General features: G+C 43.3%; 1 protein-coding gene across 1 annotated transcript in view; it reads right to left on the bottom strand.

Annotated features, from left to right (window-relative positions):
- The window catches only part of EXT1 (exostosin glycosyltransferase 1), a 176,439-nt gene that overhangs the window by 24,022 nt on the left and 130,283 nt on the right, over positions 1-22,134 (bottom strand). The window contains exon 2 of the mRNA XM_084224741.1: positions 1,385-1,478. Coding sequence (XP_084080867.1) covers positions 1,385-1,478 — 94 coding nt within the window. The remainder of the gene's footprint in view (positions 1-1,384; positions 1,479-22,134) is intronic.

Genomic DNA, 22,134 nt, shown 5'->3' with positions numbered 1-22,134 from the left:
ATGATTTTGAGCCCAGACAACAGAAGAGCTGACGAGTGCTCTTCAGGAGCATCTGAAGTGACTTGTCATCTCATCCAAGCCAGTCCCACTTCTTCCTCTGAAGAGAGACCAGCACTTTTCAGGCTATTAATCTTCTCTTTAGTAGGAGAAAGAGGCAAGTGACAGTCCAGAACTTGGATCTTAATTTGATTGCAGGTACGGGGTTCAGTGGTTACACCTATGTGTCCTGGGCATGTAGGGTATGCAAAAAACCCATCAAGGTGGGCAGACATGACACAGGATCTACTGGAGTTCTGGAGAAGCAGCAGAAAGCCAGAAGGGTTTTTGGGTACCCTGGGTTTCTAAAATGACATAATATGGCTGCACTTAGGTACCCAAATCCTGCTCAGCACTGCAGTGAACAACACTCTCTAACAGTGGCTGGGACATTTTATGGCTGATGATGAAAAGGGATGGGATGTCAATCACTGACAACTTTACTGTCAATGATGTGACACTTTCCAAATGGCAAAACAACTCCTGGAGGCAGGACCCTGTAAGGTGTGCTCATTTGCCATTTCACTGAAACCAAGAACCTCTTTCTTTCAACTCCAGCCCCCCATGGAAATCCAGATGCCAGACCCACAGGGGTGTTGCAGCACCTCACAAAATGCTCTCTATGCCTGACTGAAGATCTAAGATTAGGCTGATATTGTAAAAATAAAACCCCACCAGACAGGCAGAAGGTAGAGTAGGCAGGTGTCAGGCTTGACCACTGTGCAGCCTGGCCACAGGGACGGACTCTGGAGCCCTTTTGTATTGCCTTCTGCAGCTGGCCCACAGTTAAAGGGGACCACTAACCAAAACGTTTTTTAAAAGGTGAAGGATATTCAGGTGCTGTCCCAGACAGCACATGAACTCCCTGAGATCAGCTTATATCCATTTTCATGTGAAGCTTCCATCCAGAGCTTTAACACCTCCAGGCCACCTTCTGTATGTTCAGCAAGCACCGTCTCAAAACTGGCAATGCATAAGCAAGTCTGTTTTGGTTAAGTGAAAACAAAAAGCTATTTTTACTGCCCCAGGCCTTATGTGTAAAGGCCAGTGTCTCCCAGAGGAAGTCTCACAGCTCAAGAAAATACTGTTCTTAACCAATCTCTCAGCCTCACCACATCCAGGGAAACCCTTTTCCTGGAGCTAGAGCAATCCAACCTTCAGATGAGTTCAGTGCCTCAGCCCCTCCTGGGAAGAAGCTGCCAATTGCTCCAGAAGTATGAATAGAGGCTTTTGCAAAGTGGATTACTGTCCACTAGGGAAATGAAACACATCTCCCTCCTCCCGCCTCCCTGCTATTGCACACTGAATCCCAGCCAGCGTAGGCACTGCTTTAAACTGCAGCTCTTACCTGCAAGGCTTCCAAAAACCTGAAAGAGCCAAGCCTGCGGCCACGGGGAACCAGACAGAAAGTGGCATTGTGCAGCATTTCACGGTAATCATACCTAACAAGAACAGGGGAGAAAAGAGAAAATTCAATTAGCGGTGAGTCCTAGAGTAACTGGGCGTGAAAATGCAAACAGCTGTTGAGACACATCTGGATAAAATCATCCCCAACCAAGACCATTCAGCACCAGGTTAACTAACTCCCTCTAAGCATGTGTGTCAACCTCCTCTCTGGCTCTTTTTTGCTCATCCTCAGGAGCAACCACATGGGAGAATGCCGGGGAGAGTGGTAATGAGACTGATAAGGAAGTAATTTTGCCTTTGCAATAATGAGCCAGTTGTGTATAAACAGTGCACGACTTCCAAGAACAAACACATTAAATATTTTGATACCCAAAGCATTGTTGCAGTACTTCTGTGACCCTGATTTCTATTCAGATTTAGTCAAAGCCGTGCATAACTGTGTTCACAAGAGATTTGTACAAAGCAAAAAAATATTCAAGCTATGCCAAAGAAATATTTCCTTATCAAGCAGGCACGAAAAAAGGGATGGGGGATACAATGACTCACTTGGTGGTTATTGTTAAGTGTGGAATATACAACCAGATTTTAGCAATTAATCACATAGCTGCAATGATCCATGCTTCTCTGAACGAAAGTGCTGATAGACACTTCTGGGGTTTTTTTCCCATTTACATCAATCGCCACAAAATCATTCACCAGAACCACACATCAAATCCCAACAGCTTCCTGCCTGTTATTAGCAAATTGTACTTCTGACAAGCCCATGGCACTGTGAATGGCATTGACCTCGCCTGAGTCAAAAGGATCCAGACTGAACATCCCCCCATTCTCCAGAGTGTCCTGGACTCTGCACATAGGTGCTATTTTGACAGCAACTTGTAGCAATGAATTTTTTTGACACCAATAGTCTAATTTTACCATATCCTGAAGGCAGAGCAATTTTTTTTTGTATGTGTGTCTATGTGCACACGTTATACATATATATGTGATTGTATTTTACATACAAAGAAGTTAGGATCTATGTTTGTATTCTCACACAGGCCAGACAGATGGGAGTAAGCCAATTTTCAATTATAAGCTCTGTCTTTAGGAAGAGACATCTTGCAAAGGCCCATTTGCTTAAACAAGCGTGTATAGCTAATTTGCACAAGAAAAGGTCACTGTGAATGGATTAAGATTATCTCCACTGAGAGTAAAATAAAACCCCTCATTGCATTAATTAAAACTACAAAACAGACTTCAAAGTCCCTTTTTTCTTTTGAATCCTATCTCAACTTTGGTTAAAATACATATATACATATTCTATCTGAGTGGCAGCTATTTATTTTACTCTGTGTGGCATAGAGATTGGCAGCCATGTCTTAGCTCACCAATCAGCACTGACACAGAATACAGGGGAAGATATTAGGACTGGAATACAAAAATCCCAAATTTTTTAAAAACTTGCCATTTTTAAGCACTCCTTTTTTACATATAGAGAGGTCTGAGACTCATTGCCTTTACTGTGTATTGTAGGACAACAAATGTTAATAAACACTAAAAATAGAATACCCTGTAGGGCTAGAATACACCAGTCAGAAGTTCCCCATCATTAGCTAGCTAAAGATGTAAAATCTTGCTAATACCATGGAATGCAACATTATCCACAAAACATTGATGGCAAAACCAGAACACAAAGAAAAGCAGAGAGAAAGGCCACTACAAGTGAGTCTTCCATATCCCAGTGACATCCTATGCTGGGCATCTTTTCTTTCATATCTAACTTGCTGGTAGTAGGATAGATTTACAAAGGTAAAAAAAAAATGTAACAGGATTAACAGGATTTGGTTGATGATTTTCCACCTCAAAACCAGTTAGCATCTTGCTCCCATTTTTGAGCCTTTTAAAACTTAATGTGTGATTTATTGCAGAGGTCTGTAATAGCACAGTTCCTGGTCATCAAGCAATTTATCTACATCATATGTACACAGAAAGCCCCATCCTAACCTTTATGTATGGGCACAAAATAACTACTCGCTTCAGGGAGGACCCACAAATAGAGAAGGAACAGATCCAGAGTAAGTAATATCCATCAAGAGCCGCTGACGTGAACAAATCACACCAGAAATTCTACTGAACAAATTTCCCTCCAATTTCAACCAAAATACTTTAAGGTGACTCAATGGGATCCTTGAGCTCAGTGATGAGGGACCCATGCCCACTTTAAACCCCTCAGAGACCACTCTGGGATCAAGCATCTATTTGAAATCTGCAAACATGAGATGCTATTTTTACTCCTAAGTTCAGGGGTAGCATGCCGAGCAATGGGAGCTCTCTGCCATAGCTGGAAGACAGAAGATGGCCCAGCATGTTTAAATACAAATTTGGGAACACTTTTTGTGCAACACATGTAACCAGCCCCAAACATTTCTGTCAGGCTGCAAGCATAGCTTTGCAACTGGAAGCACTGCTTACAGAGGAAATAATGTTCATGTACCAAATGGTATTTCAGAGTGAAACTTGCAGCAGAGACCATTTCTTTTTTCTTTTATTTTGGACTGCCAGTCAGCATTTGGAAGAGACCTTGGCCACAAAAACATCACTTGGTAAATGAAACTCCAGCCCACAGGCCATGGCAAGGACAGAAGGCTCAGGGCAACTTTGACTTTCAGACTCCTTCCCATTCAGAACACGGTTCTGTCCCCCAGACAGAACCATGCGCACAGCAGCAGGTTTGCTTTTTGCCAGCATTCTGACAGGAACTGCAAAATGTTTATGTACGTTTTCCACCACATAGTAGAAAGCATACAGCATTACACCTGAAAGCATCTCTGCACTTTCCTTAACTCAGACCTAAAATACTTTCAGTGAAGAGAGCGAAATAATCTCTATGATTAAAGGTAAGTATCTGAGTTAAGTACTTGCTGGACTTGAAATTTCTCCTTCACTTGTCCAGGAGAGAAATCAGAGTTGGCACAGACTTCCAGGAACACCTTCTCAGCTAGAGTACTGATGTTGTACATTAAGCACCAATCTGGCATTTAATGCAAACATCAGTACTGCATCAACAATGGGCTTTATTTCCCCACTATCTCTGACTAATCTCAGCAAAACCTCAGGGAGGCAATCAAGTATGAGAACCTCCACTCACAACTGGAGGAGGTTCTCTTAAGCTATAGAGAAAACAGTCAAGTGTTCACAAGAGGTTCTTCCAGGGTTTCCTCTGATTCTTCTCCCCAGCAATGGGGGTTAGATCTGTTTTCAGAACTACTTATTACCATTAGCTGGTAACATCTGTAGATGGCAGGGACATTTATTATGGACTTCCAGCTTGAATTGCTGTGGTTTCTGCAAACTCGGAGCTGCCAGCGTGTGTGGACAGCTCTCCTTTACCTGCCTACAGAGACCCTCTTTTTTTACCCAGCTGTGGAGGCTTTTCAGGCTCCAGAAAATCAGAGCAAAGACCAGCACTGCAGAGCACTGAGCAGGGGCTGGCTGGGCATGTCCTCCTTACTTGTGCTGCTTCGGTGTTGCACTACTTCTGGCACTTTCCTTTCCTTCTGGCAGTTTATCTTCCCTAGCTGTTACTGTAGAAAAGCTTTTAGAGGAGTCCTCTGCTTTGCTCAGAAAGTATTTATTTCCAGAAAACGCCAGGTTTCCACATTAGACGACTGGCGGGGAGTTGGGGCACATGCTTATTGCTCATACATTCCTGATCTCTTCATTCTGCACGCTTGCACAGAGGTAACATTTTACTGCCAATTTTAGGGTCGGCTTGGCCTGGGTCTCAGCTGCAGCATTCAAACGTTAAAATCCAAAATGCATATGCCTTAAAACTGACAGTTGGGTCTTCAAAACTAAAATAGCTCAAGATTTAATCCAAAGCTGGCATCCCTCTCTAAGTATTGAAGGCATGTTTTATTAACTTTCAGGCTTCTTTTCACAATGATTAAGTGTACCTTGTTCACAGCTAGTACCTTTTTAGGCAGCATAAAAGAATAGCTCTATTTGCAATCAATTCTAATTTATTCACAACTTAATTGAATTATTCCCTCCCTGCCACCACCCATAGTTGAGGAAATATGTCTGGCCCCATCGATCACTCAGGTGTAAACACTGCAGTGCCGTGTGGGCAATTATCCAAAGGAGAAACACTGCCTGGCCAAACGCTCCTACCATTTTAACTCCTTGATCCAACACACAGAATCTGTCTTCCCCCATCCCCCTTTTTTCTTTTTTTCCTTCTGATGTGCCGACCATGTCAATCAGCACATGGATTAGAAGGCTGTTTGGCATTCCTGGCTCTCCATTATCCCAAGGAGCCCTGGCAGGCTACAGAAGCTCTGTATTGACTAATCATCCATGCCATACATTCCTTCCTACAGCTTAAGCATTTCCCTATGTCACTACACTGTAGACATTATAAACTAGCCTGGGAAATATTTTCGCTATCAATTTTAGTACAAACTATTTTTTTCTGAAAGCCACTTCTTCATCACCACTGATTGAAGAGAGGTCTAAAATCTAAAAAGACTGTTTAGACCAGCAGGTATGTCTAGATGCAGTGATTATCATAACACTTTATCAAGCTATATGTCACCTGTCATGTAGACAACATGTTTTTTGACAGGATACAATCACCATTCTGGTTTCATAGGTGAAACCTGAGACACAAATGGCTTCTCCAGCAGCTAGAGGGACCTTGAGAATGCTAACCACAGCACCCTGACCTTACTTCTTCCTCTCTGGTGATGCAGCATTCACTGAAATCCAGCTGCATGTTATGGCTATTAAAATTCAGATGGAAATACAGGAGCAGAACCCAAGCCAAATACAACAGGTTTAACTCAAATCAAATGCAATGGGTTTAACCCAGCAGTACATATTTTAACAGTGCCACACATAATCCATCTTTTGGAAGATGCTGGAGCTCATCTTTGGCAGGGACTATCAGCACATTCCGCTGTAGATGTCAGATGCGACTAGAGCTGCTTTTTTACTTCCTTAGCCAAAAAATTGTGATGGCACTTAACCAACTATGTCCAAGGCTCCCTCTCTGAATGTGCAAAACCATGAATGCACACTGCATCTTCCAGAAGTTTCTGTATCATATAAAGTACTACAACAAAGACAGACAGTAAAACCTGTAACACAAAGATAAATCGAGAAGTGTTTCTCGGTTTTCCAGCATATTAATTTTCAGTTATTAACTAACTGGCCATTTTTCCATATGTAAATGCTTAATGAAGACAGCTCTGAACTACTGGCTGGAGAGCCTAAGAAGAAACCCCACTCAGTGTGTCCCCACAGAGTGTCTCGTTGCTTGGTTTCCTCTAAGGTATGTTGGCTTTTAAATAAACTGTCAAGTAAAACTTGGCATTGAAAACACCAAGTGAGTAAGTGCCTTTGTAGAAGAGCTGACAGCTCAGCTGTGTGTCAGATAGATAGCTGCCCAGGACTGAGCTGGGAAGGCTCACACATCCTGCTTGGAAGGGTGCAGTCACTGCGAGTGCTTGCTTCTGGATTTACAGCCGTGCAATGCTTCGGGGTGATGTGAACACCGGCTAACTGGCCACTGGCAGTTCATCTCCTGCTCTGCAAGTGTTGGTTCTGGAATTAGAAAGTTTGGAGGTGCAAGAACATAATTGGAAAACTTTTTTCCCCCTGTTTAAAAGGCTAATTGATTTCACAGGTGTTTAATTATCATTTGCTGTGAGATAATACCTTGTAGTGCCATAAAAAATGGATTTAATTTTCAAGTGCTTGCAAAACCATTGCCAAAGCCAAGTTAGAGCGAAAGCTAGATAATTATTCTATAAATCAAACACACTGCCTCCTTTCTTTGAAATTTTTAATACTTGGCTATAATGATATCTGACGACCTTGAAACTAACATAAAAAGGATTTTCTTGCCAAGTGCTGAAAGGCAGCCATTGGAGTATTTCTTTCAGTCTAGCTCATCACTGCAGCCGCTGCCACCACACTGCCCAGGCTGCTGGACTCCAAGGGATGTTACTGTCTAACTACAGCAGCAGGCATGAACAGCAACTTCAGAACACTGGTAATGGCTGAGAATGGCTATGAGCACGAGCCCAGTCTGAAAACTGAGTAATTCTACTAGGCCTTGCAATGGAACTTAAACTCTGTAAGCACTCAGCAACTAACAATGAAGCACAACTGTTTTCTCCACTTCATGTCAGCATCTTCCTTTAATTCAGAAGGTTGGATTAGCAAAGAAAAACAGGGAAGTAGACTTTTCACTTTAATGCACTGCTAAAGAAACTTTATTTTACAGTTAAGATGGACAGTAGCCCTTAAAACTGAAAGTACCTTTAAAGTCTTCAGTGACATCACTGTTGGATTCAGTTCATTTCAATATTATGCAGAAAAACATTTGGATACACAAGCCGTTAACGTCAATGTGCATTCCAACAAATAAAAATGCTCTGAAAGATTTCTGTCTAAATATTTACACATAACATCCCGTAAATCTATACGATGCATGCAAGGCATGCACAACACTTGGATTGCAAAATGCTAACCAACTGGCTCCCAGTGTAGCAGCTAGGCCACCCAGAATAAATATCTTACAGAGCAAATGTGGTCTCACCAACATAATTTGGTATTTAAAGATAACTGCTTATTTAGCAAGTGTACCAGAGTGGGTTTGTAAGTGGCATGTCAGAGGCAAACCTTGCAGAGGTGCCTCTCTAGGCAGTGTTACACCCCGGTTACCAGCAACCTGCTAATGGCACTGTGTAGTGCTTCTTCTAGAACCAAACACCGGCTCCCAGGCTTTGAAGCCCTCTAAGAGCGCCTGTTTCAAAGCCGCACCTCACTGTGCTGGCAGCAAGAAAATTCACATCATGCCTGAACAAGAACAACTCACGGAGAAGCAAATGCAGTGCTTGCCTGTATCTGGTGAAGAACGTAAAGGCAGCCCCACACATTGTAAATACCTCTAGGTCAGTGGGAAAGCAGCGATACTGATGCACGCACGTGCAGATGCACACCCAGGAACATGCACACACAAAGCCACCTGGTAAGATTTTACCTGGCCCCACCTCCCCTGACATGCCCTCTGAAGTGACAAAAGCATGTTTGAAGGCTCTTTGTCTGAAAAGTGCCCAGCTGGCACTTACTGACCACCAAGGCGATGGACTCTTACAAGGCAAAGGACCCTTACAAGGTAAAGATCAGACCAAGCTATTAAGATGATCCAGTGGCTCAGACAGCCACCTTTCTAACAGGATTCTTCTAACAGTATATAACACCAGCACTTTGCATCATTAGGGTACCTCTACCTTGCCATTTTCTGGAGATCACAAACTCCTTTTAGAATATTTTAATATAAAGAACCCCAGTCTGCTGGCAGGAGAACAAACCAGCACCTCCACCAATGAAACCACCATGTAGTCTGAACTTGGGCTTCATCTACTCAGCCTTGCTCCTCAGTATTCTGCAAAGAAAAATGCAGGAGTAAGTTGAAAGTAGTGTCTAACTCCTGGTAGTCTGCTTTGGTGTTGTAACTGGAAGCTTATATACTGGGCTGCATCAGAAGAAGTGTGACCAGCAGGTTATGGAGATGGTTCTCCCCCTCTACTCCACTCCACTCTGGTGAGACCCCATCTGGAACACCGTGTCCAGCTCTGGGGTCCCCAACGCAAGAAGCACATTGACTTGTCAGAGCAGGTCCAGAGAAGGTCACAGAGACAATCAGAGGGCTATGAGGAAAGGCTGAGAGTTTGGGCTGTTCAGCCTGGAGAAGACTCCACTGAGTCCCTACTGTGGCTTTTCAATATATAAAGGGGGCTTATACGAAAGATGGAAAGAAGACTTTTTACCACATCCTGTAGTGACGAAAGTAATGCTTTCAAATTGAAAGTGATTGGATTTACATCAGACATAAGGAAGAAATTTTCCAGTGTGAGAGTGATGAGGCACTAAAATAGATTGTACAGAAATGCCTAGGATGTCCACCCCTGGAAGTGTTCTCCTTGGCCATGGCAGAGAGGCTGGACTAGATGATCTTAAAATATGCCTCCCAACACAAATAATTCTGTAATTCTATATTTATTTTTCAAATTTGGGATATTCTATTCTGTCCTTCACAGAGTGACTTTGTTTGGACTTTAGCCTTCTCATAGCCATGAAGCAGTGTCAAACACTTGTCTTAAATAACTCCATCTACTCCCATTAACTGAACTCACATGCTGGAATAGTCCAGCAGTGAACATCCTTGGGGTAATTTCCCACTGCAAGGACAATTTTCTTATTGATTTATTGTCTAACTTAAAAAACCAAAAAAAATCCAACAAGCCAAAAAACCAAACGACTACTGGAATTTCAGTTGTTAAAGAATCAGTTTGGATTAAAGATCCAAACAAAGAAAAATCTATATTGCATTTTCTGAACAAAGAAACAAATTTTAGTTCATCTGCTACCCACTCTAATTTTGAGATTACAGGACATACCTGAGAGCCTCAGCATGCAGAGATATAAAAGACTTATTGTGAGATCCTTCACCTGTCAACACACCTGTTGGCTCTGAAGGTGATGACTGCTACCTACCTGTCAAAAAAAAAAAAAAAGGCCTCCAAATCTTTCTTAATTATTTTAAATAGCTCCTTATTAAAAACCTGAGGTTAAAAAATGCTGAAGAGGATCAGTTTTCTAGACTTTCACATGGTTACTGTAGTATCTGGGGTTACTGAATGCTTTAAATAATCTAGAAAGAAAAAAGGTTGATTACAGGCCCCAGAGGGTAAAATAAGGATAAAATCAGTGTTCTGCACCCATTTATGCAACGGTCCCATAACTGGACCCAGAAGAGACCAGAGGACTCTCCATTAAGCTGCCTGTAGGACTGGGGCTTCAGCAGGACAGTAGAGAAATTACAACCCCCTGAAGATCAAATTAGAAAAGGTTATAGTTTCTATTCTTGCTTTGAAAGTCTGGCTGAGCTCTTTACCAAACAATTTAGAATAGTCCTTATGAAGCTTATCATTTCCTATACAGCTCCACAGATTTTCCCATTACAGCTATCGAGTTCCTTAAGTGGCTTCTTGGCATCTTTAAAAGTTATAGTCCTCCAGACGTAACATCTAAAAATGGAAAGCAAAGATGATGGGTAATGCTGGCTCTAATTATGCAGGAGTTCATTTCTATGAATGACTGGATTTGTTTCCAAAAAAACAAAGAGGGACTTCACACAGGAACTGCTGGCACAGCCCCATGTTGTCTAGGCATGCTGACCTAAAATGTGACCATGCTTGGAGGAGAAATTAGTTCAGCAAATCCAAGGAACAACTTTGAATGAAACAGAGAAGTGATTTTTTTACTCATACAGAGTCAGCTGTAGCTTAGTCCCCAGCAGCAGTACACCACAACACATCCAGATACTTCATTATTTTGGCTGATTATTAATTCTTCTACTTGCCTTCATCTCAGGATCTCCAAATATTTTCTTCCTCTTTTCTATAAATGAGACAAAGCTACCTAAAAATAGGATTAGGACACAAAGTGGGGAGGGGGGAACAGCCTTAACTCTGTGTATTTTGGTTTTGTAACTCTGAATTTTAGGGTAAAATCCCAGCACTGTTAACAATCCAGGGTGGTTTTCACTGGCTGAGAGCAGATGCTGATCTTCTGGATTTAATGTTGACTAACTTCTGCAATAAAGCAGAGCAGGAGTGTGAACCCTGGAAGGGCAGGAAACAACAATTTCTTTTTTCCTTATTGCAGTCAACAGTCAGTATTAAAATAATTTTTATTTTCTAAGAGAGAGAAAAAATATAGCAGGAAAAATCCACTTATAAATGTTTTTTGGTGACGTCTCCTACAACCATTTATGGTTTTACCTAGATAAAGCTAAATCAAGGCTATGCCATGTGTGGTTTGATAACCAGGGCTGTGCTGAGTGGCCAGGTAAAATGGAATCTGTCACTCTGCAGATCTGCTCCTCTGGGCTTGTTCACTTCTGCTGACTACAGTAAAATCGAAGTTTTCTCTTATTTATTTTTCTCAGCAAAAAAGGCATCTATAACTAGTGCACTGGTCCTCTTCATTTGTGCACCAGCAAGTGCCCTTTGGAGCCACTCTCCTCTCCTCCTCAGCCAGAGTGAGCTGCATGCCATCAAGCATCAGTTTAGAACTGCAGATGGCTTTTATTAGGTGTTTCCTACCTTCCACTGTATTGTTGAGGAAACCCCAGTGATCTTCAGCTGATGTTGAACCAGAGCAGGGTGTCTATACTACATTCAGTAAGGCTGGAAAGAGTTTTGTCCTCTTTCAAAGGTACAAGGGATAATCATTTCAAACTGAAAGAATCTAAGTTTAGATTGGATGCAAGGGAGAAATTTTTCACTTCAAGGGTGCTGAGACACAGGAATAGATTGCCCAGGGAAGTTCAGGATGCCCCATCACTGGAAGTGTTCAAGGTCAGACTGGCTGGGGTTTTGAGTGATCTGATCTATTGAAAGATGGCCTGTCCACGGCAGGGGATTGGACTAGACCCAGACCTTCTTATCATTCTATAGGTCCCCACTGCGACATGTAGGACTTTCAGGCAAAATTGCTGCCTAAAAAACCCCAGAAGCACATTTGCATTCATGCATACTTATATGCACACACTTCCACACTACTTAGAAAGGACTTTCATCTGGAAACCACTGATGCATGTGCTTAGCCCTCTCCTGCCTGACCCTGTCCTGACACATAGAAGAACCTCACACATGATTTTTGCAAAATTACTTTTTCAGAAAACAAGGCCCATTTTGAGAATAAAGTTAGAGGAATAACCAACCACAGCAATCTGAAGGAGAGTTCATCTTAAGTGCGCAAAGCAAGAAAATCAGTTTGAAAATGTTAAATGCCAAACACTATGTAAACCAGACCATTTCATAGTTCTGAGCACCACTGTCACTTTGCTCCTAGGTGTCCCACGGACACACCTGCTGATGGTGATTGCCTGGCTCTCACATCTGTACCCCCAGTGCCTCACCAGTGTCAGGCATCTGAGCTATGTTGGGCCTGAGCCCATGAGCTGCAGACGGTGTTTCTCTGTCCCTACTGATACCCGCTCCTGCTCTCAGTGCTCACTGCTCACAATCCTTTTTCCCCTTTTTAGCATTCCTGCCCCGCTGGGCAGTGTTTGCCTGAACGTGCTACGTCTGTTTGCGAGCTAATAAATTATTTACACAAACTATTCAGGCATAGCAGCAAAGATATAAAACATTTATCAACAAAAGGAACAGTTTGTCATTTTAAAATAATTATGTTTCTTTAAAGAAACCAACAAATTCAGTCATCTCAGAATTACTTACTAGTTTGTGCAAACTTGAAAAGACTCCCTCTTTTGCAGAGAGGCATCTCTACTTCAAATAAAGCCTTAACCATGAGAAATTTTATACCTCAGCAAGGAAATCTAAAGCTGGTAGGTTTTGTAGCCAGAACCCCAATGAGAAGCATAGATCAGGTTAGGCATATGTTGGCACCTTCTCCTGTGATCTGCCACACACTGAAACACTTCACATGAGCTGCAGGGGAGCAGGGAACTCTTCTTAAGTGCATTTGCAACTCTGCTCTGGGGCCAGCAGCTGAAGCACGCGTTCACCACACTTACACCAGGGAGCAGCCCTAGCAGCCCCATCCCTGGAACACTGCCAGACACCTCCTCCATTCCCACAGGAAGTGTGCAGGGCCACAACGACTCTGCCTGCCAAAAAAAACCCCTTTGCTCTCTCCCTGCTGCCTGCCCTGCCTTCAATATCTCCTCCAGCCGTGAAGGTACAAGGACAAATGGAAAGGGAGAGGCATCAGCATGCAAGTGCTCAGAGGGACCTATGATCTGGTGTGCTTTGCAGATTGCCAAGGAAAACATGACTGTCCAGACAAAAGGGTTTGGGAGAGGATGCCAGCAGTGATGAGATTAGTCAGATGAACAACAGCTCTTCAGCCAAATGCTAACAGCCAACAGATGGATGGGAAAAGTATTGACTGTAAGAAAGGCGATGCAGCGATGCAGTGCAACATGCAACTGCTTTTTTACAGATGGGTTAATGCTGGTATTAGCTTTAAAATATTTAACATTATTTTTGAAATTCCAGTGATAAGCACAGAGCACATGAAAAGACATCTGTAGAAAAGGCTTCTCTATCAGGGTAACTTCAACTTCCCACCTCTCAAAAACTGTAACTGCAGCCCCCTGTGCTAGTGGGAGAACGGGCTGCACAGTTCCCAGCTGAGTCTGGGTTTTGTGTGTTGTGTCCCCAAGGGGTATAAATAAGACCTAGAGCTCTCCCTACAAACTTCTGAGCAGCTGCTCTCCTCCAGCTGCCCTTCTCAGACTCCAGATGGGCTGTGATACAGGCATTTTTCTACAGCACTTCCTCAAATCATGTGTTAGATGTGTCAGCAATTTTTGCCAACACTGGAGGCTAAAAAGGTGCAGACCTGGAGCAGGGTTCTGGAGCATCCTCATGTAGCACGGACATCTTTTACATACTGTTTACGAGACTATAAAATGCAGTAAGCCAAAATATAATGCTTGGCATCTGAAACAAGACTTTTTATCTTAGAACGGAACAACTTTGTATAGAATTAGAGTGTCATTGTGGACAAGCAGCTCAAGGCTGTTAAAGAAGAGCAAATGAATCCCTAGACACATCAACCATGTACACACAGAGAAGAAATTGTCCCTTTGTACCTGGAGTCAGTGAGGCAGACACCAGAAAATACACTTTGCTAGCATCTCCACATTTTATAAAGATGGTGAATAATTGAAGACAGAGAAAAGGGACAGAGAAGTTATTTAAAGGACTGTAGTAAATACCCTTCAGAGAGAGACTGAAAGACCTCAGCTTGTTCAGCTTATCAGTGAGAAGAGGAAGAAGTGGCTTGATTACAGCATATAAGTGGCTCTACAGGGAGAAAAATAAAAGGAAGCAAGAGTTCTTCAACCTGCTGAAAAAAGGGCATAACAAGAATCAAGAGGAGGAAGTTGAAAGTGAAACAAACATCAATAGAAATCTGTAGTAATGCCCGGCACTGAAGGTATTTTAAGCACTGAACCAAAGTGCCAGGAGGGATGGTGGCTCCTGTGTTCAGTGATCTCTGGGAACGGGAAGGAAGCGCTCAGCCGAGGACAGGCGGTAACTCATCCATCCCGCGTTACTGCTGCAGCACGGGATGACACACAATGGGCTCGCAGGAGGTCAGACACAGTAATCTCCTGCTCCATCTGGCCTTCCATTTTCTGTAAAAGCTACTCCTATCTGGTGCTTTTCCACAGTCCTGAGCACAAAAGCTCAACCTCCAATATTCCATCATGTAAGCTTCATCCAATTACATTAGTACTGAAATGCTCGGGGGTATCTTCTGATAAGCAGCCCAGGCAGTACTTAGATAGCTTTACTGGAGGTACAACAAATTCTGTAACACTAAATAACAACAGCCTACACCTCATAACAAATAACCTTCAGCATTTTTCTACTTCAAACCAACACATTCAACTTACTCAAGAATTATTCATCTGATGGATGGACAGTTACAAATGTATCCTTTTTTTTTTAAACTGAGATCAATACTGTATTTCTATAGATCTCAACTGGTTTCATTCCTATAAAATTCACCAAAGAACTTTTCCACAAGGATGATCATCTCAAATAAAGTATCGAGGTTGATTATCATCTTGGCAAACTTAAGAGAGGTATTCATATATCAGCAGACTAGAAGGGGGAAAACCCCCAAACCAATAAATTATTATGGCTAGATGGAAATTTTAAAATGAACTTGTTTTAATGGATTACTGGAGCCCTCCCAAGTTCATCCGCAGATGCTGGAAGCATGAATGGATAAAACTGGATGCCTAGGGATTAGCAAAGTCATTAACACAATCACATTTTCCCTACACAGAATATTTTCTTTTCTCCTCCCTCTGCCTTTCAAAGGTTTATGATCTCTGTCTAGTAATGCAGCCAGTTCTTACACAAAACCTACCAGGACCTTTGTAATTTACTTGGGAACATCCGTGTTTATTATCTTTTGCACAGAGATGTCCTGTTTAGAACTAGCTTCTCACCACAAATTAATAATCTACTGTGGGAGGTTTGCAGAAATGGAGAAAGAATGAGAAATAAATTTGAAGGCAGCTCCTTGCTTGTTTTATCATGCCCCAGGTTAGTTTGTGTTCAGAGGGGAGGAAGGTCTGAGCACTGCAGTCACACCTCTCAAATACAGTTTTTTTGGTTTATACCTTCCTCTACTTTGAGCTTTTTTGCTCTGCTGAATAAATAAATCTCTGGCAGAAACCTGACCATGCAAGATGATGTGTGGTTTGTGTTTTGCCTATACCATGGCATCTTGATCTGGCTGTGGTTTCACAGGTGTCTCCTAGCTCTCAACCAGCACAGAAAGCAGCCTCTCAGCCCCTTCTCCCTCAGCCTGGCAGGTCTGGCATGGTTCTGTGGTGACCTTTCCATGGAGTTTTGAAGGATAACATAATCACTGCCTCAGCAGATTCCCCAAGAAATTCATGAGAGAGCTTTCAGCCCCAGTTTTGTGAATAATCCAGAAAAAATTAAGCCTTTAAAGTGACACGTGACCTTACTGTCTGTCCCAGTGCTGCCACAAATGTCAAAAGCCTCAGAAAACACTACTTGAATCAGAGATTTGACAAAAGCCCCATAGAGAAGTTATGGCAGATGATATTAACCCATTACTCTGTGAATTCTATTGTAGCTGGTAATTTCTGGGTCTCTCCTCAATCCCCAGACTTCTGACAAATGTGTAAATTCATTTTGCCAAAGGAACCAGCACTCTGTGCATTCAGATAAATGCTGCAGGGAAATGTCCACGGGCATCTTCTATAGCTGCTTATACTCATCCCACTGCAGACCAGCAGTCTCCTGGCCTCAGGTCTTCATGCATCTACACTCTAACTTATTTGCAGGAACATAACTAGTCTGCATGTGCTACATGTGAAGGGAAGGGCAGCTCTGGCTGGGCTGCAAGATACACTGTTCCACAGCCCCCAGGCATGGATGGTGCTGCAGTGCTGCTTTTCCAGTGATACAAACCAGATCCCACAAAAAGCAGGAGCCTGTCTCATTCTGTCTTGGTAGCCCTGCTGCACAGGAGAGGAAAGAAGGGCCAAGGGCAGAAGGGAGCAGGCTCAGGAGACAGCCAGATGCTGCACAGGAACAGGAGCTCCCTGCCTGCCAAAGGAGAGCTGGGCTCTGGGGTTAACCAGGACTGAAAGGCCAAGCACCCAGCAGAGACATCCCCATGAGCTGCCTGGGACCCGGACGTGGCTGGGTCACCAAAGGACAGGACAGCAGCCTGCTGGCACGATCCAGCCACATGAGCTTCTTACCCACACGCTGCAGTCACGCTGCCCTCAGGGGCCAGCCCAGATGCTCTCATAAATTAGTGCATCGAGGTCACCACAGCCAGGTTTTAGCACATCCCAGTGTACAACAACCCCGTTAAAAGCTGTGCTCTCTTCCTGAAGGCATGTGGCTGCTGACAGCAGTCCCAGGCCAAGGACACAGGGTGTCTGTGCCCTGCAGCCCCGTGGCCTCCTTTGGTGCCTCCTGCACGGAGCCACGGCGCAGCTGCGGGCGTCCCCTGCAACCTCAGCCCTGCAGCTTCAGCCTCTGGAGTTTGGAAAATCCGGCTGCACTTTTCACACATCGACAGCAACAAGGCTTTTACTTTGCTCTGTCTGCTGCTTAGAGAAACACACCAAGGTCAAAGAAAGAACATGACTTGAAGGTTCTTCTCAGCAGCACCAGGGTCTTGGTGCCTAGCAGAGGTTAGGGCAGCAGGAAAAGCGCTTCTGCCTGTGACGTCTGCGCTGTGACCCCGAGCAGGCAGCACCGGGCCAGCGCTGAGCACAGCCCGAGGACTGTTTGTAAAAGGATCGATGACGCACACAAACGGCCTCTTGTTTGTCCTACTGTACACTGCAAATACTGCTTTTAACGAGGAGGTTTTTGCCAAATGGTTGTGAACACACCCAAAATGGGATCCTGGAGATAAAACTGCACAAACAAAGTAATGTGATCACTGGCTGTCTTCCAAGAGGCACTGATCAATGTCCTCTGGTTTGGGCTTAGACTGCAGCACTGTTTCAGCAGAGCTGAAAAGTGGATCCAAGTAGCACCAGCTACCCACCTCTGCTGCTCTTAGGATCAGCCCAGATTGCAGAGAGCTGCTGAACTGCTTTTAAGCTGAAAATCCTCTCCTACTCAGCTTCTGGACCAACTCGAGGCCTTAAAATTTGAATTTCCTCGGTTTCCAAAGAAGATTTACTCAGAATTTGTTTTTGAAGGGGTCTAAGTCAATAATGAATATAGAAGTGTTTATTTTTTTAAACAGAATCTTACTTTTACCAATCAGTAAAAATAAATCAGTGGTTACCATATGATTGCACTATTTCTGTCCCCAAAGTGAGTAAAATTGAATTCGTGCCTCTCTAAAAACCAGGTGGAAAAGACTTGCAAGAGGAGGGCAAGGGAATTATTCTCCATCCGAGCCCTCTCCTGAGGTCAGGTGGATGATGTTGGCCAGATTCTGCTCTCAGTTACTCTGGTGTGAATCTCAGTGGAGTTGCTCTGGATTTACACCGACGTAGCTGAGAAAAAAACCTGCCCTGTCAGTTTTCCTTCTTCGGTGACTGTTCTTCTAAATCCTGGGCTCCATCTTAGACCTGCTTCTTCTTATGAGTTGCCTGACTTCACCATGATGCCAGCTGGCATCTCTCTGCTGATCTGCCAGTGTTTAGTTCAGAGGATTTCCAGACGGCTTCACGGATACTCCTAGAAGAAAAGGCAGCTCAAGAGGTACCTTGCATATTCTGAGTGCAGTCATTCAGCAAACAGGTCCAAATGGCCCTGCCTGTGCCCCAGAAAAAATCAGCAGCACCACGGAAATTGGAGTTTAATGTTCTGCATTTAAAGCCAAGAGTTTTTTAATCTTTGGCACTTGTGAAAGGCTGTTTTTCACAAAACTGAGTGATAAAACCCTAGAAGAAACACTCATCCCCAAACTATCTGTGTGGCTTTTGCACACATCTGTTTCTCTCCTGTCCTCAAGAGATGTCTAAAATCTAATTAACCAATTAATTTGCAAATATATTCTAATTTATTCAAGACAGATTTTCTTAGTGTTAAATTATCTGACAGTGAACCATACGCTGTACACCAGAACAGGACTTCATTAAAATACCAAAGGTTACACAAATGGAATAAAAATTGTATTTGTACTACAGTCAGCACATACTTATATCCCCTAATGAGAAAATGTGTTTGTATTTCCCTATTTCTAATTTGTTTCTGCATGTTTGGTGCAAAATTGCAGTTAATACATTTGCTGCATAACTACTACACCTAGTGTGGAAACATGAATATCCTGAGAGGTTTCCATGTCTGTTTAACTTGCAACAGAATTTAAATACACAAATAATCCACCATCAGCGCCGGTAAAACTCTTCTCTCAGCCCAAGCAATGCCACAGCTCGTTTGTTACTGTGAATTACATCCGTGCCCCTGATCAGCTGCGCTCCTCCCGCCTCCCTCCGCAGGAAGCACCTTGGCTGAGAAATCTCGAATTCTAATTGACAGCCCTTGTGCAAAGTGAGTCTCGAGGAAAAGGCTGATGCCTTGTTCTTGACTGTTGCATTTCTGCTGTTTCTTTTTTTTCTCCCCTTGCAGACCCAGGGGCTGTGTGGGTACAAGTTCCAACAGCTGGTTTCAATTCTGCCAGCTACTGGATAAATGGTATCATTCACCATTGCATGGCATCAGTTGCAGCTCCAATCGACTTCCAAAGCATAGGAGATGCACTGCTGTGCCCAGTAACAACCACCCAACAACAACAGCCACCACAAAAAAACCCCTTTCCTATTTATGACCTCTCCAAGAATTTTATTATACAGTGTTAGCACAAACAAAAGTACTTTGTCAGTATACACTGGGCACAAAATTACTTCTTGAAAACATTAATACCAAACAGCTGGGCTTTTTGCTTGACGAGCAACTTGGTATTTTTATTATAGTTCATTACATTCCAGTTGCACCACAGTCAAGAAAGACCAAGCTATGGTTCTTCTAGCTGTAGCTAAGGGACCACTCCTCTACTGAAAGGCACTCAAACTATATCTGTAAGTCATGAAAAAATCTGGGACTTCCCCTGTCATACAACAGATTAGTGGCAGAGCTAGAACAGCATGCACTGCAAACCCTGGGCTGTCAAGATGCACCCAAGCCTGTTTTCATGCCACCAGGGCTCTGTGCAGGCTCCATAAATCCAGCACTGCTCACGGCTGCAGGAACCAGAGCATCAGGAATCCATCAGTGGCAGTGCTTAGCCCCTGGGAAAGGGGCTGGGGGCTGCAGGGGACATGGCAACTCCCATGGGGCTTGACAGCTGAGTGGGATGGTCTCAGCATGAATTGAGACTGCTGGCTGCAATCTTCTTAATTAAAGAAAAGGAGTAAGGGCAGACAGCTTTTCTGGGGGTGGGTGAATTAGGTCAGAAGACCAATAAATCTGGAGAAGAACAACACCCCTCTCCCGGGGCACAGTATCGGTTTTAAAACTACACTTTTCACATTTTTCTCCATTTATTTTTAGCAGCAATATTTAAGGCATGTACATAAGGAGGCAGAAATGCCCTGTCTGCTCCCACTTCCTTATACTTAATTTTTTGAGTGTTTACTTTGAGCGTGCAGTGACCTGGAAGAGAGGACAACCTGCACAGTGACTGACTCTGCAGGTGACTAGACGTATAGCAAGATGTATAGCAACTGTCAGAAGGGCAAGAAAAATATGAAAGCAATGGGATGAAGGAAGAGAAAAGGACCATTCAAGCCTAGTGGTAGGTTATGAATGGCACTGCTCAGGCAGCCACAAATGCTTCCACAATAGAATCTGGTCTGGGTCCAAGTATCACTAATGTGAAGGAGCAGAAACAGTTTCCCAAAAAGAAAGCAAGTTTGAGGATGAGAGCAGAGCCAGTCCCATGTGGAATGCAGAACAACAAGAAGCATAAAGCAGAAGACACTTGGCATTCCCATTTGTTTTTAGCTGTACAATAAGAATAGCCAAAAAAAAAAAAAAAAAAAAAAAAAAAGAATTTAAAGCACTAAAAGATTTTTTCCCCCCCAATCTATAGTTTATAATTAAGACATGGCACTAATTGTCTCTAAATAAAATTCAGGCCAGCACCTTCTGGGGGATCAGGGAAAGGATGAGCAATAAATAACATGACTACCATGGCTACATTATATTTCATCTAAAATGAGTGAGGGATGCTTAAATTAAGTCTGTGGCATACTTTAGATTGGAGGTGTGGGGGAAGCTAAACTTTGGGGGAACTATTTTATAGTCACCCTTAGGGACTGTAAGGCCTTCTGCACATACTAGTGCTGACCACAGCCAGAGTCTGGAGGAGGCTGCCCACAGATGTCAGTTGGCAGAGAGACAGCCCATTCAGGAGAAGCAAAGGAACCCTCTCCCACACCTGCAGGAGAAGGAAGGCTATGGGGAGCAACAGATGGAAAACAGGTTGCAGGGGACTGAGAAGCAGTGACAGCTTGAAACTAGTTTTAATTCCTACCTGTAGTAATTTTTTTCACAGCTGCAGGTGAAGCCTACAAAAAGCAAAAGCACAGAGTACACAGAGGGTCAGGAGCACAAGGGGAGGCTTTGGCAGTGAGGTGAATTATTTGAGTTTCCTATTGCGGCCCATTATGTCAGGAGGACTGTCTGCATGGCTTGACATAGCCAATTATTCCTTCAAAAAGCTTTCAAATTAATTTATTTTTGCTCATATCCAAATCAAAGAATTATGCAATGCAGCTATTTATTTGCTGACTGCAGTGGTCAGAGCTACCTTCAACCACTGAGGTCTGAAAACAAAGCTCCTAAGATCTCCTATGCATGGGGACTGTGACTGTGGGAGCACTGTGCTGGCTGCCCTGTGAGTCAGTGTGGTTGTTAATGCACACGGTGCAATTGCACGCCCTCATGGCAAACTGACCAAACTCGTTACATGGATCAACTGATTTCATTAAATACCTGAGAATCCTCGCCACTCAGGATGCTCCTGAGCCTTCTTCCATCCTTGGCCTGTGGCTGAACACCTTTGAACCCTTGAATAACAGGAGACTGCCTCCTTCGCCCCACTTTGAAGCTTTCTTGTCCTATGAGATGTCCATATTTACATACTTGGTTATAATCTACCACTTTGAAACTGCAATCAGCCATTTCTCTGCTTAGTTACTGAAAATCTACAGACTCATCCACCACTGACCAAACATGCAAAGGTTGTGAAACTTTAAAAAAGTTGGTCAGCACCAGATCCTATTTTAGTGCTATCTTAAGCTATGTGATGGTGCATCCTCCCTCCCACTCCTCAGAAATGCTTCCTAGGCTTTGGCCTTGATGAACAGCACCCAGCAACAGCGGTAAGAGCTCCTCTTGACCTTATCAGAAACAATGTCTGCCCCCAGGATCAAGTGGTCTCTAACAAGCTCCTAATTTTTAATAAAAAGCCATGGAAACTTGTTTTTGCTGCCTGAGTAACAATCCTCAAGTGGAACAACATTTTTGTTATTAAACTTTCAAAGAAAGTTATTGACCCAAATTGTGGCCTCTTTGAAAATTACTATGACTAAAGCCAATTTCTCTTGTGACCCTATAAACAGCA

This window comes from Fringilla coelebs (assembly GCF_963513975.1).
Source record: "Fringilla coelebs genome assembly, chromosome: 1".
Lineage (NCBI taxonomy): Eukaryota > Metazoa > Chordata > Aves > Passeriformes > Fringillidae > Fringilla > Fringilla coelebs.
Note: the sequence above shows the minus strand (reverse complement) of the source record. Positions and strands in the feature narration are given on the sequence as shown.